Consider the following 19554-nt stretch of genomic DNA (forward strand, 5'->3'; position numbering starts at 1 on the left):
TAAAGGTGTCAGGTACACCTATACACCATGTAGGTTTATGAGAGCGACACCATTTGCCACGAGGTGACTGCCGCCATGAGACGGCACACTAAAAACAACCTCGGTGACGCCCTGCGGAGGCGGTGTTGGACCCATTTTGCCGCTAGGTAGTCCAGTGGGAGCTGCGGCCGTCAAGTTTTTGGCTTTCTTTTTCTTTTGTTTGGTTTTGAGCGTCTTGGACAGCATCCGTAGATGTTTGAGATCCTGCAGTGATTTCCTGATCTATGAGAGCATGTGGCCGCACAGATATGACAGCATGTGGCTGTAGGCACGCATAGCTAATCCTGAAATTATTCGGTCTTATCGTAGGCTACAAACTCTCCGGAGGTAGCAGCATATACCTGCCTGGGCCGTCATCTACTGCTAGATATTGGTGTACCGTCAAAAAGGCTGCGTTTGTGCAGTAAGACCATACGACAGGATCATGCTTGTATGCAAGACGGACTGCAGTTGCTGCCATCCGACTCCTGCGCACTAACGCGGCCACATGGTTCTCGGATGGTTTTGCATTTTAGTTGCACTGTTTACAGAAGCTCAGTCATTCACAGTTCACCAAACGCACGCCATCATCGCTGGTAGAGCGAATATAAGCGCCGCAATGGTACTCCCTCATATAATTCGATCGGCATGGGTTTTTAACTAGAGCGTGTTACTTTTCAGTGAGGCAGATGGGATGTTTGCGATCCTCGCAGCTTTTCAGCGTGCATTACCGCCGGACTTCTTATCATTTAGTGTCGTGGATGGTTACGATCACAATCCGGAAGATTTTGAAAACACTTCCATGATGGAAGGTGTCATTTTGGTGCTCCTGGAACCCAACTTCGTCTACCTATTGACCTTCAACTTTTGGAAAAGTACGGGTAAAGTGGCATCAAAGTCTTTTCTTGAACTTCTATGCATGCAAAAAAGGTACATATGCACCTTGAGAACACAAGCCGTTAAGATCGTTTTGGTGGCGCTCGTCAGGCAATTGCAGTTTCAACTGGGGTTGGCTTCATGCAAAACGGAGTGAGGTGAAACGGACGGCTTTGAAGAAAACACGTCCCTCTGACAAGGTGGTCATCCAGGTGCGGATATCGTGCAACACGCTACCAATTTTCCCCTCTGCCAGTCTCTTCGCACCCCCTCCTCCGCCCCCCGCCGGCTCACGTTGTCTGCAAGTCCAACGTGGGGGCATTGACGGTCAGCATGGACCAGTGAGAGGTATTTCCCAACACCATTGGAACCAGGGAAAAAATGACGTTTTCCTATGACCGTGAATACTCATGGCGATGCTGGTTATATGTGTTTCACGTTGAAATGCATTTAACAGCATCGTTGGTTGTGGAGTTGATTTTCGATTGGGTGTTGTGTCATTAGCGAGACCGCAAAGCAACTGCGAGTTCTGTTTAAACAAGGCAGGGATTTTCACATTTCATCGTCTCTATCAGTCCCGGTGCTCATTTTTTTCATAAGCGCTTTGCATCTCATTACTGCTCATCTTTGCCTGTAATGTACTGCACTACATCATATTTTGTACCGCACCGCATAACCTGTCTTGTACCGCACCGCACTGGTCGAAAGCGGGCCTAGATTCCGAAGGTCCAGCGTCGCAGCGACATAAAACCAACGCCGTTTGACGGAGGAGACCTAACCATCTGGGTAAAGTTGATCTTTGAGCGGGGTCGTGCATGGAATAACAGATAAATGGGTCGTGACAGTGTGTGGTATTTTGTACCGTTTGGTCGAAGCGTGGAAAATCTGCCATTCCATCACGTGCTGGGAAAAACGCTGTCAAGGCTAGCTAATATCTGATGTCCTTTTGATATTCAAACTTTTCGATTCCGCGAGCAAAGTCCGTGGCCGAATATTCCTTTAAAATGCAGTTTGCTTAAGAATATCACGTAAATTGCAGTAAAATCACCTTAATTCGCCATGATTCTCACCTTGGTGTTTGTGATTCTGCCGTGCTTCACCTATGGCTGCAACCATCCATTCTAACGTGGTAGCTCCTACCATCGCTACCGCCTAAAACCTCCACATTGCAGGCCCGACACGACTCTGCAGGCAATAAACTCCGTTCAGAACTAAAATTTCGTTGAGTGGGTTAAGATGTCACACGGTGCCGATTCTTCAGCGGGCGGGCGCGGGTTATTCTCCACCTGATGTTCCTGGTAGAAAAGTCGTTTCAGCTGTCATATCAGGGCCGGGGACGCCCCATTGCACGCGTCCAGTCGATGCGACCCACCCTCCTCCTCGCGCTGCTTTGACGACAGTGGCCACTGTTTTGCTGGTTGGGTGGGCGCGTCGAGCACGCACCTTCTTCGTGACTCGAGCCTGTCAAGTTCCTCAGTGGCTCTCAAACTAAGCAAGATGGACGTCAAAAAAAAAACTGTGGCCATAACAGGTACCCAGCTTACATTTTATAATGAACCCGGCCGGGCCCCAGGCGGGCAGACTGGCTGGGTAATGACAGGAAACCCAGCACAGCTCCAGATGGGCATAACAGCATTGTTCTGATCGACCGCGGCCTGCCCACAGTCAGGCCGTCTCGCCGCACGCTGGGAGATGCCGGGCGCTGGGCGCCAGCAAGTCACACGCTGGGCAGATACCATGAGACTGGCGTGGGTTGAGCAGGCGCTGGGCACAAACAGGGACCCTGTCCGTTCCTATTTGGTAGAAACGCTGTATATCAGCTGGGCACGAGTCCGTGCCAGGGATGGGCCCAGCAAGAAACCTGCGGAGCAGAGCGGGGTCAGGATGGCTCCGACAAGGGCGCGACCAGGCGTCTGAAACGGCGCCAGCCGGCCTCTGACGTTGCCAGGCCCAGTTGGGACTCAGCCTCAGCCTGTTTTTCCAATATTTCAAAGAGCTAGTAACTCATGCAGTGCATTGCCAATGTCTTGTTTAAACATTTGTAGTACTGGGCAGGGGCGAAATTGCTTTACACTTCAAGTTTTAGGACCTAGCCTCACCTGGCCGAAGTACAGGTTGTTTTATATGAGAAGTTACGCGTTTAAGCCTCTGTTCTTGCGCTGCTTCTCTTCGCACGAACTCTAGCATTAACATGATTATAAAACAATATGAACTCTAATGATGCGTTATTTTATCTGAAAAGGTTAAACAGTGCTGGAAAAGGTACATAATGTTTTCCCAACCTGGGAAATCAATCCCTTTTTATCCCGGGACAAATTGTATCACATGAAGTTGACCAGTTATTTCCACCACATTTTTACAAAGTAAACCTTGTATGCTGCCTTCCTATTCCGAAAATCACATTTTGCGATGTTGTTTTCAAACAGCCTTCATGGCGTTTGGTGTTGCATTTGCTAACAACATCATCGTTTGGAAGAGTCTACTGGACCTGTTTGGTCTTGTAATCTGGTGTCCAAGTACAAAATAGGCGCATGACCAAATATGCCAATAACCAAAATAGGCCAAGCAGGCGGTTTTCTACATGGCCATTGAAAAGTGACAAATCAAGAACCCACCAAGTTTAAACCGATAAGAAATATCTACTCATATTCATAGTCAAAGTCATTTATAAAATTCTTACAAGCGGTGGTTGTTGTGAATTATGTCCATACAGAGGCAAAAGCAAAACGCAGCGCAGAGCACTCAAAACGCTCCCCACGAACACGCAATGACTGTGGCAAAATGGCTGCGGACGTTTGCGCTCGGTGCACGATTGCCCTTTTGAACTGACACTGAAACCGAGTGCCAATTTAACTTTCACCTGGTCCTACGCAATAAACAGGTGGGGTCAAGCTAGCCCAGTTCAACGGCAATGTGTGTTGAGTAATCTACGGTTTAGCAGCTCTACCTTACATCGACCGGGGAGGTGAAATGCATTCCCAATGTCTTCGCAAATAACGGAAATACGTCCATGAATGCGCCGGCCATGATCCGAGAGACTTCGACGCTTCAAACTGCCCTTGCTGCTCCACCGACGTCGCGGAAGAGACTCCGTCACAGTGCCCCGGATGTTCCATGAAGGCATGACTCCGCTGGTGGATAAGTTCCTGAAAGCACTGCTCGAGAGTGACAAGTGGACAAAAGGACACCAACGGAAACTGTGAAACCCTCAAACCAAGGCCTTCGTCCTTCGGAACTCACTCAGTTACCTGGTCATAAAAGGTTGGAACGTTCTTCTACCGGCAAGAGTACCGTTGTCCGTAGTTAAACAGTTTAACACTAGGCTTGATTCACGTTGGGCTGGCACCGTGTTTGACATTACACACCAATCACGTAGCTCAAATGAGGCTGCTTGGTTGCCTGAACGAAACTTCGAAAAACTGCGATCGATAGGCCAACTGGCTTTATAACTATCGATTACCATCGGACGATGCCGGCAATTTGGTAACTTATAGTTAGTAACCCATTATTGGCACGTTCAACGCAAGCTCAATGTTTTTGGATGCACGGTTCAAATACGATTTCTGAACTCCCCTGGCTTGGCACCTGACTCACCTGGATCACTATCATGCAATAAAAAACCGCGCAAGACGACAAACACAATACTCACACCACCGCCTACGCGAAAGCAGCTGCGGTGCAACTGCTAGCAAATGCTGCGCCAGAATTTGGATACGACTGGGCAACCGGCCAGAGTCCAGCCAGATCCCACTCACATTTTGCAACGGCGTTCGCGGGAAAAGCGAACCACACGCCCAACTGGGCGCATGCTAGGTTCTATCGATGACGAATATGGGGCTGGGGGGGAGGGGGGGACATGCTGTGCGTACCGTCACTTGTCAACTTTTTATATCCATCGAAGTCAATGGCGCAGCCAAAGGGGGCCTCGGGACTTTAACCCCTGTCAGGTTCGAGCGCAGTTTTTCAAGACACTACTGAACATAAATCCAAGATCTGGTGATCAGAACTACTACTTGGTTGTAAGTCTCATCGATGCCACCACGGGCTGCGACACGAAGAGTATAACAGCCTCAATTTAGTAACAAGACTGGCGGATAACAGAATATGCATGGCACGCAGCGAAACACCCGCCTGAGAAAGCAGGGTAAACTAACATCGATGGCTCATTGATAGGCTACGTACGGCATCTACTCGTGCTTGTGGGGTCCGCTAGTCCGTTCGCAGTGGGTAGATATTGTCTATGGGTCTGTTGCTTGCTTGTAAAAAATAGCACCCCTCGCACCGCAAATCACAGTAGCTGCCTCCCTGTCGCCACTGTGACTATGACTGATGTGCTTGCGAATTTAAGTCGAACTAAAGTCTAGCATGATTAATGTGACTCCATCTCCAACTGGTGTGAATCACAAAACAGAGGTAGATACTCAAAACAAGCAGACTAGAAGCACGTGGTGCTGTCACACGCCCCGTCAGAAAACTCGCGCGCCTGTGGTACCGGGTCTTCGGTGCAACATTTTGCGTTGTACTCCGCGGTGCGTAAGCTTAGTGACATAAAGGAAAGCCACCGCTCACCACAGTTTTCCTGGAACGGGCGGTGACTTCTGGTGTATCCGTATATCTACTATTTCAGCTAGACGTGATGTTGGTTTTGCATTGAAGGCCGCCAAGTCTGACATCGTCACGTCACCACGCTGTAAGTTGAGAACCACTGATGATGGCAAGCCGATAAGAAGTAATGGAAAGGTACGCAGACAGGCGCGGAGGGTGATGGAAAATCACCGGTGAGATGCGCTAGCCCGGGGCGGGTTCAGGTGAGCTACCTGAGCGAGGCGGGCCGGGCCGAGGCCAGAACGACTCGAGCGTTACCAGCACGAGCAGCTGATTACCGCCCGCGTCCCGTCTTGTCCATGCCTGGAATCCTCTGCGTCGGCGGCTCCAGTGCGACCCCGAGCCATTCCTCGCTGGGACGGCGCCAGGACAACTTCGACCTCGGATAGCAGGGAGCCAGACCCCTTTGCCAGCCGAAACCAGCGTCTGCAGCGCACGTCTGCAGCCAGAAGCAGTCTGCCCGGGATACTTGAGAATCCAGACGGCTCCGCTGGAGAAGGGCTACGGACCGAAATAGCTCCGCTGTGGAACGTCTTCGAGCCAAGGCAGCAGCGAACGCTCACAGGTCCACGTCGAGCCCGGCTCAGCATCCGTCGAGTCCGGCCCTCCCTCCGTCGAGTCCGGCCCAGCCTCCGTCGAGTCTGTCCCAATCCCGGTCGAGTCCGACCCAGGCCCATCCCCCGTCGAGTTTGATCCATCCCCATCGAGTCTGACCCATCCCCGATCGAGTCTGACCCATCCCCCGTCTAGGTTGGCCCAGCCCATCTAGTCCGGCCCAGCCTCCGTTGTGTCCAGCCCATCCTCCGTCAGGTCCGGCCCAGCCCTCTTCGACTCCGGCCCAGCACCCGCCGTAGCACGTTTAGGCCGAGCTCTCCACCCCGCTCGGCTCCGACGCTGGCCGTCGGTGGCTGCACCCGCTCTGAGGCCGCCATCGAGCCTGCTGCTGCCAGGCCCGCCCGTCTGACGCGACCCCCGACGGCTTTACGGTCAGCCGGCACCGGGGCTGCGCGCGCACAGCCGGCACCACCAGCTGAGGCGCCGACGCTCACTCGGCGGTGAGCCACGGCCGTGACCGTCATGTCCGCGCCCGCTCGTCTGCGCAGCCCGTCGGCCGGCCTGCTGGGCCGCGCCGCCGGCACCAGCCCGCTGCTGGCGCTGACCCATCGCGTGCGGACGGGCCGCGCCGGCCCCCGGCGCCCGGCTGGTGCCCTGCTGGCGGCCGCCTCCCCCTCCGCCGGCCCCCGGCGCCCGGCCGGTGCCCTGCTGGCGGCCGCTTCCCCCTCCGCCGGCCGAGCGGCGGCCCCGCGCATCGGATGCGGCGTCCGCCTCTTCTCCACCGCCTCCTGGAAAAAGGTAAGCCCACCGGTAGGGTGGGATGGGTGTCGCATGCAGGGAGCCGCCTGTCCGGTGTGGTTTTTCATGATCTTATTGATTGGCCTAAATAAACTGTCTAGATCTTAGCACACAGTACTCCGCGCTGGCGTAGTACAAGTTGTGTGCATAATGGCCTTTGACAAATGCGTTTTTATTTCAACCCACAGGCTGCGTAATGAGACGGTAGAAAGCAAAGTATCTGCAGCTGCCTCCGCTTGCAAACGGCTTCAAATGGTCCCGTTCCGACCGTTGGGCACCACCTTGGTATCATGTGCATCCGGAAGGTGATCCCGTGATCGGACGATGCTTTTTTACGTTATCAGGCATAATTTATGCCTATTGAACCCTTGCATCTGAACCAGTGGACTATGCATGAGCATTTGTTCTGCTGCCCTTTACCTGCCTGTCCAACGTCAGGCCGTTTTGCGGGCCACCGGAGCTGGGCGGCGCGTCGGGCCCACGCCGCTCACCGCCTGCCCAAAGTTCGGCGCCGTCACATCGCGCGGCCGTCACTCGGCCGCCGCCAGCTGTGCGCGCCTTGAGCCGCGGTGCCAGCGGTCGCACAGGCCGGCCGGCTCACACTGGTACACACCTGTTACGTGACCGGGCCGGCGGGTCCCGCCTCCGGCCTTGTCTGTTGCCGACCGCGCTCGGACGGCACCTGCTGTACCACCTACCCACCTCGACCCGGCGTGCAGCGTCACTTTCGCCGCTACCGTATCGACCGGCCTGGCGCGCACGGGGGTGCCGTGCACAGTGATGACCTAGATACCGCTGACCTGGCCTGGTCTGGCGGGTACAGTCGCCGTCGGCCGGGCCGACGCGGTGGTATTCCTGGCGCGCCGGGCTGCGTGCGTGGAAAAGGCTGCCAAAAACGGCCGCCGGTGCCGCATGACAGTTGAGCTGGCGGATCCGGTGCCACGTGGCGTGGTGCCGGACGTGGCGGCGGGCGGGACGGAACGGTTGGGGGGGGGGGGGGGGGGCTGGGGAGTCCACCACGTCAAGATCCTGATCCCCAGATTACTGCCCTGTACCTGGGAACGGACGTCAAAGTTCCTTCAAAACACGTCGACACCTTGGCCGCATCCATTGGCTAAGCCGCGTGATTGATGAAGGCAGTGTGGCACACAGCCCAAATCGGTCATGAAGGCAGCGGGAATACCTGCGTCAATTTAAATTATTGTAGTAAAAGCTTGATGCCTCGTAGTAATGCGTACAGTAATGTTACATGCCCTATCATGAAATCATCTCTTGACATTTCCGACTACACTAGCCACTGCACTGTATATGGGTTAAGCTATAGCTCAAATGTACGTGAAAACCCGAATGCATATAGTTTAATATCCTCGCGCAGTGAAGATTGGCAACACACTCCTCCACCGACTGCGTGACTGTTACACCTTTTCTAGCATCTAATGCGTACTAGGAGCCCCAGAATCTTCGTCAGCCTTGCTGTGAAAGTCTGCCTTTGCTCAAGGCCGTCTCAGAATCAGGGCGCCATGTGCCGCTCGGCGTGGGAGGTCGTCGGGCATGCTGAGGTGCCGATGTGACGTCATCGGAGCGTGCCGACAGGCGCGGGTCGGATCGGGTCCGTGCGGCGGCCTCTACCCGCCTCACCCTCCCCATGCCCTGCCACCCTCCCCCCCCCCCCCCCCCCCCTGCCGCACCGTTAGTCCGGGAGTGGTGAGCCCCATCACCTTGGCTCCGTGTGACGGCCGGCGTTGGGACCTGCGGTATGGACGACCGGGCCCCTGGTAACTGGCCGCTTGTGACGCAAGATAACGCGATGAGTCGCGGAATCCCGCGGTGGAAAGGCGATTTCCTGTCGGACAACACACGGCATGCTATGCCTTCAACCCGTATTTGGGCACGCTTGCGTAGGCTGTGTTTAGGACGCTGGACACACTTGCATGCGCTGTGAATGGGACACTGGGCACGCTTAGGTAGGCTTTTTGTGAGACACTGGGCACGCTTACGTGGGCTGTGTGTGGGACACTGGACACGCTTACGTAGGCTGTGCGTGGGACACTACCATGGCGTTACCTCGCAGACGTTTCGAAAGTAATTGCGGTTAAGAACTCAACAAAAACGCGACCGCGTGGAGCATCGCTGCCTGCAGCTATCTATGGGGCGCGAGAAAAAAAGCTCACATTAGTGCGATTGAAGTGTGTCAATAATGCATGTAGGTTGAGAGGTGACCCCAGACAGTTGCAACCTTAGCACGGTTTTTGGAATGGTCACATTTGAGCAGTTGAAGCCATAATGTTTTCCACGAATACTTGTCGAACGAAAGGGTTAGAGATCATGCCGCGTCTTGAGGATGTCTGCCACTTCTGTGATAGCTATTAAGGTGACATCAACGTACATGGCTGCAATTACGACTCTCTGTTGATCATGACGAACAGCGGCAATTAAGACGCTCTGCTTATCATGACGAACGATATGGCGGTGCGTAGGTCTGCAGCGCAAGACACAGCAACATACAACAGGGGCTGTCCGCATGTTGCGTTACGCGTGGATGGGAAAGAGGGACCGTTAGAACATAATCGAAGTATTACCAGGGACGGTCGCAGATCAATGCCACGCTCTGGTGCGGTTGCAAATAATGACGCGATCCTGTTAAATCATTCTAAGACATCAAAGCCGGACACCGCTGGGTTCTTCTCATGATGAGCAACACACTCGTCGGTTCGTTCCTTTTCCACAATCAGGGTTCAAACAAACGTTTCCTTTTGGGATGTTGCGGTTAACACGAAATACCCAGGGGAGGGTTTTCACCCAACGCAACCAATGCGTAACCATGGGCGAAGGGCGGTTGAAAAATGCATAAAACTGCGCAGTGTATTTCATGGACGTCCCTGCATTGACCTGTCTCCCTTTTCTTTTGCGTATACGCCTGCATTATGTCCGTTATCTTGGAGATCTACGCGGATTGCCTGAGCGGGTATTGTACACTCTGGGGTCTTCAGACAGGCAGACCTGCTGGACTTGTATTGTACACTCCGAGGTCTTCTGACAGGCAGACCTGCTGGGCTGGTATTGTACACTCCGGGGTCTTCAGACAGGCGGACCTGCTGGACTGGTCTTGTGCACTCCGGGGTCTTCAGGCAGGCAGACCTGCTGGGCTGGCATTGTGCGCTCCGAGGCCTTCGGACAGGCTGCCCTGCTGGGCTGGTGTTGTGCGGTCCGAGGCCTTCGGACAGGCTGCCCTGCTGGGCTGGCATTGTGCGGTCCGAGGCCTTCGGACAGGCTGCCCTGCTGGGCTGGTGTTGTGCGGTCCGAGGCCTTCGGACAGGCTGCCCTGCTGGGCTGGCATTGTGCGGTCCGAGGCCTTCCGACAGGTAGACCTGCTGGGCTGATATTGTACACTCCGGGTCTTCAGACAAGCAGACCTGCTGGACTGGTCTTGTACACTCCGGGGTCTTCAGACAGGCAGACCTGCTGGGCTGGCATTGTGCGGTCCGAGGCCTTCGGACAGGCCGACCTGCTAGGCTGTCATGTGACGCGCGTCTGCCTGTTGCTAATGGCAGCCCGTTCGCAGGGCGGTCACGTGACATCAGGCCGGACACTGATCACATCGGAGAGCAGCCTGGCCCCGTTCAAGGAGCGCAGCCAGCTGAAGAACTCCCGCAGAATCGTCGTCAAGATGGGCTCTGCGGTCATCACGCGTGAAGACGAGTGCGGCCTGGCGCTAGGACGACTCGCATCCATCGTGGAGCAGGTAAGATTAGTAGACTTCGTCCGGTCGTGTCCGTTCCAGGAAAATAAGTTACCACGCCGGCAAAAATCTAGCGAGGTTTACGTGTGCACGCTGCGTATTATGGCGTAGCTTGAGACGGATGTGGTCAGTGAACGCGTCGGTGAGAGCGGCGCCATAGGAACTGCGTACTTGCCGTGTTCACCCCTGCCATGGAAGAGGGTAGGAAAACATGATCAGCATGCTCGTCTTCATCACTGAGGAGTGGTAGCCTGCCGGTCTCCCCGCCCCGCGCTCCGCTTGGCCCTGTCGGTGATTCGGAGGGCTTGTAGCCCGCCTCTGCACCCGCTGGGCTTTCTTGCACGCTGGCCAACCGAACGCCGTCGATGATTTGTCCGGCCGTTGGTGGTGACGCACTCTACAGCCAATCGAACCGCCGCACCTGAAAGTCTCGTGCTGCCTCCGCAGTCCGCACCACTCGTCGCTTCACAGGTTGCGTATCGCCGGAGCGTACTTGACGGATCAAGCGCCATCTCTGCAGTTCGTCTGCGGGGCGCAACCGCTGTGTTTCTGTTGCTGCGGGGGCCTGCAACCGATTATGTTGGTTAGGTGGTGTGGCCGTGCTGGGCTGGGGCCGGCTCGGGCGTGCCGCTCCGGCGTGACCCCGGTGTGACCCCTGCGCGCAGGTGGCAGAGCTGCAGAACGAGGGCCGCGAGTGCCTGATGGTCACGTCAGGATCCGTGGCGTTCGGGAAGCAGAAGCTGACCGAAGAGCTTATCATGTCGCTCAGCATGAGAGAGACCATCTCGGGAAACAACGGCATCAAGGCCAGGGTACGGCCGGATGGAGCGCCGGCATACTTCAACCTCCCGCTACTCCGACGGATGGCGTTGGAACTTGTATCTGTTTTACAAAGCTCTTGTGCGCATTGAAAAAAGTCGACATCATATCAGATAATGCCGCGTGTCATTCTTACCCGGGATAACTATAAGATAATCGAAAAGATCTGACAACCTCTTGCTCCCGGAACGATTCTAGAACAAGTGCCCCAGCTGTGTGTGTGTGTGCGTGTGCCACACATATGGGCTCTTTGTCCATTGTAGAGGGGGATTCACATCTAACCTTGTCACCTCCCGGCAACATGTGCAGCAACGTCAATAGTGCTGGCACTTTTAGCACATGCAGCAATCTTGTCGTCACGAGAGCGCGTGTCTCTAGAGGGCGCCTGTGCCGACTGTTTCAGAGGAGCGGCATCTACACGCTGGAGCCGCGGGCGGCTGCCGCTGTCGGCCAATCGGGCCTCATGTCGCTCTATGACGCCATGTTCGCCCAGTACGGCGTGCGGATAGCTCAGGTAGGACACGCGACGCTACACATGTGCCCTCGGCAAGTCGCATTGGCTGCTTTAATCGAGCCCCGGTGGAGCGCGCTCACCGAGGCGGGAAAGCAACGGCCCCACATGTCTGTGGCCGTTGGCGGTTTGTGTCACGAAGAGCTGAACATAGAGCGAACTGTGGGTGGCTAGGCGTTAACACATGTGCCAATGCCCCTCCCCCGCCTCTCCCCCCCCCTCTCTCTCTCTCTCTTTCACTCTCAAGCTCTCAAACGCTCGCTCTCACTCTATCTCTGTCCCTCTGTCCCTCTGGCCCCTTGACCCTCTGTCCCTCTGGCCCCTTGTCCCTCTTTCCCTCTGTCCCTCTGTCCCTCTGCCCCTCTGGCCCTCTGCCCCTCTGCCTCTCTGTCTCTCTGTCTCTCTGTCTGCCCCTCTGTCTCTCTCTGTCTCTCTGTCTCTCTGTCTTTCTGTCTTTCTGTCTGTCTCTCTGTCTCTGCCTCTCTGTCTGTCTCTGTCTGTCTCTGTCTCTGTCTCTTGCCCTAACAGTTGTTACCATAATAACACAATTGTCTGCACGTGATATAGAAAATCAAAACTCACTGCGTTGAACTGCGCGTGGCTTATATCGTTTGGTTTATGTCCAAAACGGAGGGGCATTTGTACTAGGGGCACTCTCTCCCGTACCACGCAGTGGCCGATGGTGTCCATCGGACGCGACACGCTCTCGTGGTCCGCGGGCCGTCTGGCGACCGGTAAGATCGCACAACCCTCCGCTCCTCTCTCTTCAGCCCGCCGCCGTCGTCACGTCCCGCCGATGTTGTAACGCGATAACTGCCGACGGCCGGTGACGTAACACGACGGGAGTGGGCCACGGACCGCGCCGTGGCTCGCAACCTGATTACGCCCTCCGGCCACCGAGCAGCCTCGGGAGGTCCCATGAACTAAAATGAATTCGGGGAATGCAGCGGACTCCGGTGGTAGCCCGACTGGTTTCCCAGCAAATCGCAAGGCGGCGATGACTGTGAATCTATGGCACTCGCTCTCGCCTGCAACGCCAGCGCGTGGCGTTGCTAGTGACACGGCCAGATACATTTGAAGGTGAAGAATAAGTTACGAAAATTGGCTGGTTGCTTGGACGTGACCCTGCTAGCATTTTCAACAAACCGTCTTATCGCACCTCAGATCCTGATCACACGGCCAGACTTCTACTCGGACGAGATCAAGCAGAACCTGTACGAGACTATGTCGGAGCTGATATCTCTCAACATCGTTCCAATCGTGAACACCAACGACGCCGTGGCGCCGCCGGCACAGATTGACGACGACCTAGCTGGGGTGAGTCTGCATTCCGCGAAGCCACTCCCCTCGCTCACTTAGCAGAGCTCACTGGACCACGCCTGCTTGCATGTCTCATACACTGTGCGGTCCGTTATGTTTTTGCACCTGCACTGGGAGCATGCGCTGTTTTTCAGTGGCGTGTTAGATGTTGGTTTGGCTTATGAGGAGCATTAGTGGATTTTTTTTTCATTTTGCAACGCGGTCGCGTTTCAACAACGTTGCCCGCCGCTTCTCAAGAAATTAGGCACGATCATGTAAGCATCGGTCTAACCAAGGAATGCAATTAACGTCGCTGGCCTCTCTGCACTTCCCCCTACAGCTAGCAGTTTGTTTGGTCGAGTGTTGGCGAAAGGGGTGGTACGTCAATCTCCAGTCTGCTGCTGCGAACGGCGCTGTAAGTCGCCCCCGTGCCGCAGTCCAGCACCTGGGCGAGCCGCCGCTGGTAACCGCGCTCTCTTTTCAGCGTCTGCAGCCAGCAAAAGGCCCAGTGAGTGCAGCCAGCGACAACAGCGACGAGCACCCATGCCTTAACCCTGTCGTAGACCCGTAGATCAGGTGGCTGGCCGCGTGTAGAGATCGGGCAGCGGTGGCCAGCTTTCCGCCCCTCACGTCAGCATGCTGCCCGTAGTTGCGCCACCTGGCCACGCTTTGGGAAGAATCAACATGCATGATCTTATGCCTGCAGGTACTTGCATGCGTAGGGGGATACTGTCCTAGTGGCTAGTTCCCTCGGCTCACACGAGAGGTGGCGGGTTGTTTTAATTCCACCATGGCCCCTGGCCGCAAATGTAACTACTACAGTCGCTGGCGCTCAATAACCATAGCAGCGACGACGCATGTGTGTCTCCTGATAAATTCAAAACTTGTTTGCGTGTATTTTGTTTGACAAACACGTACAGACAATGCAGATGAGGCAAACATCTACTTATATCCATAGGCTACTTTGCGCAGTTGTCACGAAGTTCTGTGTAAGAAGGGAGGGTAGCTGAAATGATAACTTCAGATTCGCGTTCACCAGACATTTCATGTTTTAGATTTCGTAGTCACTTAGCTGAACGGCATTGCGTTAAGGGGAGCATGCCACCTTTATTTTAATCTTCATCTATTGATGGATTAGACGCCTCCGATTTGATCATTAATACCAGTTTTATAGAGATCCCTCTGAATAGTTTATAATTTATTTTGAAGTAGCCGCTACTGCTGGAGACATCTCATTGGACTCCCTGCTCACCACCATGAAAGTAATGCATTTCATTTACCACGCTTTTCCAGCACGTTTGTTCTTTAATGTTTGCAGCATACCAAGTTGTCAAAATCTGTGTAAGAAACGATGAAACATCAGCAAACGTGAGGCTATTATACCGCAAATTCAATGAAACATTATACTATGGCTTTGGATTTTTCTCTTACGGCATTTACCATAGCGGCGGTTTACGAAGCGCCCTACAGCTTGGGAAAATGGAGCATCACATGGTCTATAGCGGCCCACTGGTTCAACCCTAAACCAATGCGCTTCTCGGTAACTGGCCCTTGTCGCCCGTTGTCAACCACAAACTGTCGTGGCACTGACGTCATTCACGCTAGTATATGCACCAGCGCTTTGATAAGACGTAATGGTTCCGAGGTTTCTCCAATTCATTTTTGTTGCAAGATATACCCCTAAGGTGACACCCCCTTTAATAAAACTTAAAGTTATAGCTAAGTTAACTTAAATAAAACAAAACTATGCCGCTGACATTTCCAGTTACGTGCATGGCGCATGGTCTCTGCGTTCCGTCTCAACCCGTGCCCGTGCTCTCTCCGCCGCAAACTGGCGGTGGTCAGTGCTGAGCGGTGGTGGACAGTGCCCACGCTTGAGGAAGTCGGTGCCTTCTGTAGCGATGCACGCGACGACGGATGACACCAGCGGGATGACCGATTTCAGCAGCAGCCGTGGCGACTGGCGACAGCGGGAGGCCGCACATGAGGCCGCATTCGTCGCGTACTCCAGCAATGCCCTAATCTCCTAACCCGTGTGTGGATAACCATGACATGCCGCATGTATTTGCGTATTTGACTCTTCTTACATGCTGTCTTTCTCTGTGCACACGCGACGCCATCTGACATCATCCACCAGGTATCTCTTACTCTCCTCACATTCTGTCTTTCGCTGTGTACACGCGACGCCATCCGACACCATCCACCAGGTATCTCTTTCTGTTTCTTTTCACGCTCTGTTTAGGTTTGACCACCGTATTTCTGTACATTTCAACACTGAAGTACATCTGATCACGCCAACCGCCATTTTAACCCGACATTTGCATTTACCATTTAACTTGAGATTATTCGCATTTTCCATTTACTGTCATTCAACCTACCTTGCTAGTGACGTCGACACGTGGGCACACAAGTCTTGCTTTTAAGTGTCTGCTCTCGTGTTTCCTTCCCTCGCCTCCCACATCCTCTCACCGGCCTCTCCACCCCAGGTGATCAGCATCAAGGACAACGACAGCCTGGCGGCGCGGCTAGCCGCTCAGATGCACGCCGACCTGCTCATCCTGATGACGGACGTGGACGGCCTGTACACGCGTCCGCCAGATCAGGACGGCGCGCGCCTGATCGACACGTACGTGCCCAGCGACGGCGCCGACGAGGTGCAGTTTGGCGGCAAGTCCCGCGTCGGCACCGGCGGCATGGACTCCAAGGCCAAGGCAGCCACCTGGGCGCTCGACCACGGCGTCTCCGTCGTCATCTGCAATGGCCTGCAGGACAAGGCCATCAAGGACATCGTGGCCGGCCGGCGGGTCGGCACGTTCATCGCCAAGCAGAACCCGGGTGGCGCCGCCGTCGAGGTGCTGGCCAAGGGCGGTGAGTGGCGCTTGCGATACCGAGCGGGCGGGGTGGGTGTAGTCGTCTTCATGGGCGTGTTACGAGCCGATAGCGCATTGCTCATGTGACTTGTGACCAGCCAGCCGTGGGACCGAGACTGGAAACCGTCTGGCCCGTCCGTGACCTGCTCCCCGCCGGCAGCGCGGCGCGGCGGCCGCACCCTGCAGTCGCTGAGCTGGCAGGATCGAGCCGGCGTCATCACCGCTCTGGCCGGCCTGCTCGAGGCGCGCTGCCCAGAAATCCTGGCCGCCAACGACAAGGACCTGCGTCAGGCCAAGGCCGAGCGGCTGTCCGAGGCGCTGCAGGCGCGGCTGAAGCTGACGCCCGAGAAGCTGGCCGAGCTGGCCAGCGGGCTGCGTCAGATCGCCGCCGACGGCCGGCGCCAGCTGGGCCGCGTGCTGCGCCGCACGCAGCTGGCGCCTGGCATGGAGCTGCGCCAGGTGACTGTGCCGCTCGGCGTGCTGCTCGTCATCTTCGAGTCGCGCCCCGACTGCCTGCCGCAGGTGAGCGCGCGGCAGTGTGGCCGTGACGTGGAGGGGTGGAAGGAGTGATAGGTCCTAAGGTGACGATGAGAGTGCGCTCTCGTTGGTTGGTAAACGTGTTGAATGTGAGTACCGTGGTGGATTGATGAACGTTTGGCTAATCGCTGGCTCGTTTGTGGTATTGAATACTGTTATAATTCTGGTACGCGGTTACGTACATAATTGGTTTAGGCGGGCCGCACCTTGATGTGCATCTGATAAATACTCAGCACCGAGCCATCTCATTCGTTGCGCACGCCGTCTAGGGTCTGATGCATTTCTTGCACAGCGGAAACTGGCAGCGTTGGGCAGTCATCACAACATTTCCCTTGCAGGTGGCGTCTCTGGCCATCAGCACGGGTAACGGGCTTCTCCTGAAGGGTGGACGCGAGGCCAAGCACAGCAACGAATACCTCATGCAGCTGGTTAAGGAGGCGTTGTCCACTGTCGGAGCCAAGAACGCCGTAGGACTGGTGAGAACCATTCCCAGAACTGTGCATGCGCTTTGGAAGATCCATCCAATTCAAGTTGCTTGGGTTGCTGCGAGTTGTGCGATATTGGCTGCCGGCATTTCCTTCCCCAAAAACCGAATTACGGACTGCCGTGCAAACTGCGCACGGGAGTGACAAATACAAAGTGTTTGAGCGGTTCTCGTCACTTCAGGCAGTAGTATAGATAGCACACCGCTACTGACATTTTCTGATTACGATGTAACATGGTATTTTCTCCTCGGCATATTTTACCGCCGCCATCCCCCTACCCACCAGGCGGTGACAAGGCCTGTACGGGACCCAGGTACATGACCCGATCACACCGCTTCCTCAGGTCAGTGGTCGGGAGGAGATCAGTGACCTGCTGCAGCTGGACGACTGCATCGACCTGGTGATCCCGCGTGGCAGCGGCGAGCTGGTGCGCGAGATCCAGACCCAGAGCCGCCACATCCCCGTGCTGGGTCATAGCGAAGGCGTGTGCCACGTGTACATCGATAAGGACGCCGATATGGAAAAAGCGCTACAGATTGGTAAGGGATTAACTACGGGTCGTGAGTCTGTTCAGTGTTCAGCAGCCTCTAGAAGCGTTGAGTATGAATCACTAAAAATGTTGCCGTCTGCTCACTAGTTTCATTTGTGTATTCAGACACGTCTTGTCAACGACGTGCTTGCCCGTTTGTAAAAATAGTTATAGCATTGCCCGGTGCTGCCGGCCTATTCGCAATGCCTTGACGCTGTTTGGTATGTTTGATTCGCAGTCAAGGACAGCAAATGCGACTACCCAGCCGCGTGCAACGCTATGGAGACGCTGCTTCTCCACGAGGACCTCATGAAGGTGCCGCACATCTTCGACGGCATCTGCCACATGCTCAAGTCGAACGGCGTGCAGCTGCGCTCGGGGCCGCGGCTGAACTCTCTGCTGACCTTCGGCCCGCCGCTGGCCTCGTCCCTACGCACCGAGTACGGCGACCTCGAGTGCTGCATCGAGCTGGTGGACGACACGGCCGCCGCCATCGAGCACGTCCACGAGCACGGCTCGGGCCACACCGACTCGATCGTGACCGAGAACGCCGCCGAGGCAGCCCGCTTCCTGGACGGCGTCGACAGCGCCTGCGTCTTCCACAACGCCAGCACGCGCTTCGCCGACGGCTACCGGTTCGGCCTGGGCGCCGAGGTGGGCATCAGCACGGGCCGCATCCACGCGCGCGGTCCGGTCGGCGTCGAAGGCCTGCTCACCACCAAGTGGGTGCTGCACGGCTCCGGCGACACGGTCGAGGACTTCAAGACGGGGCGCAACGCGTTTGTGCACCAGGCGCTGCCCGTGGACGAGGGACCCGAGGAGCCGGCCGTCCGCGGCACGGACAAGATCGAGTCTGTGCTGGAGTGACGTCACACCGGCGGGCCCGTGGTGCCGCGGAGGAACAGCCCCGACGCCACGACGGTGGAGACTTCAGGTGTCGCCAGCCGGCCCTGGCTAGGTCGTGACAGCGCTGGCTGACTCCGCACTCGCTCCCGTGTCGGGGTCCCTAGGTGGACGAACTGATACTGAGGAGCATGAACACTGATATTGATTCTGAGAAGCGTACAGTGCTCACGCATGCTGCGTTTGACGGAACGAGAAAGCTCCGGCGCATCTCGCCACGCGCTGCTGACTGCCATCTTCTTTTCCGTCCACAACCGTGCGCGGCGGACTCAAGTTTGGAGGGAACGCCAGCTGACGACCGAGCCTGACGTCTCTTGGCAGACAGTGCTGCGGTCATGACACACCAGCCAAGCCAGCTCTTGAGAGCCACAGTGAAAGCTATCATGGCAGCTGTTTTATGACTGGGTTGTTCGGGGACCAGTGCATGCAGTTCAATGGATCGTGCACGTGCGGAGTTACTGCGGTTGTGGTTGGGTTTCCAAGTGCCGCTTTTAAAGTGCAAAATAAATAAGTTTTTCTTATTTGCATTCCAGTCACTTGCAGACTCGCCATACATGACTCATACCGAACGACTCGCGGCGCTCTTAGTGTGTGCCATCGCCAGTGCTGACCAAATGCCACGATCAATGTGCCATCGACGTATAAGCCGTATTATCATTCAAATTGCCAAATAACCTGAGGTGAAGGCTTTGCTTAATGACAAAAAAGTCATGGTTTCATGGCAATGCTAGGATATTTGCCAACTGGCGCTTTATGAGCGGGTCAGATCCTGATCTCCGCGTGCCCTCGGTCTATGCCAAGGCACCACTGTTCAACGGCAACTGCAATCACTAAGCCTAATCAACCTATGGCCTAGCTACTTGGTTTGCCTGTGACGTCACTCCCAGAGCTAATTGATTGGCCGGGAGGCGCCGCAAATGCGGCAACCTGTTGTCAAAAGGCAGCGCCGCAAATGCGGCAACCTGTTGTCAAACGGCAGCGCCTTGCAACGGCCAACGCATGTTGCCGGT

General features: G+C 55.5%; 1 protein-coding gene across 2 annotated transcripts; it reads left to right on the forward strand.

Annotated features, from left to right (window-relative positions):
• Positions 1-6726: 6726 nt before the first annotated feature.
• Positions 6727-18775, forward strand: LOC119111799 (delta-1-pyrroline-5-carboxylate synthase). 2 transcript variants are annotated; one of them, XM_037235623.1, is made up of 11 exons: positions 6727-6852; positions 10415-10594; positions 11257-11403; positions 11814-11924; positions 13086-13238; positions 13705-13728; positions 15707-16088; positions 16251-16612; positions 16966-17103; positions 17456-17651; positions 17880-18775. In XM_037235623.1, exons 2-11 carry the CDS (start codon positions 10520-10522, stop codon positions 18506-18508), a joined length of 2217 nt encoding a protein of 738 aa, XP_037091518.1. In that variant the 5' UTR covers positions 6727-6852; positions 10415-10519; the 3' UTR covers positions 18509-18775. The 2 variants fall into 2 exon arrangements, with proteins under 2 accessions (XP_037091518.1, XP_037091517.1); XM_037235622.1 differs by lacking the exons at positions 6727-6852; positions 13705-13728 and having other exon boundaries at positions 10419-10594.
• The last annotated feature ends 779 nt before the right edge of the window (positions 18776-19554 follow it).

This window comes from Pollicipes pollicipes, unplaced genomic scaffold (assembly GCF_011947565.3).
Source record: "Pollicipes pollicipes isolate AB1234 unplaced genomic scaffold, Ppol_2.1 Scaffold_7261;HRSCAF=8764_pilon_pilon_pilon, whole genome shotgun sequence".
NCBI classification, from domain to species: Eukaryota; Metazoa; Arthropoda; class Thecostraca; order Pollicipedomorpha; family Pollicipedidae; genus Pollicipes; species Pollicipes pollicipes.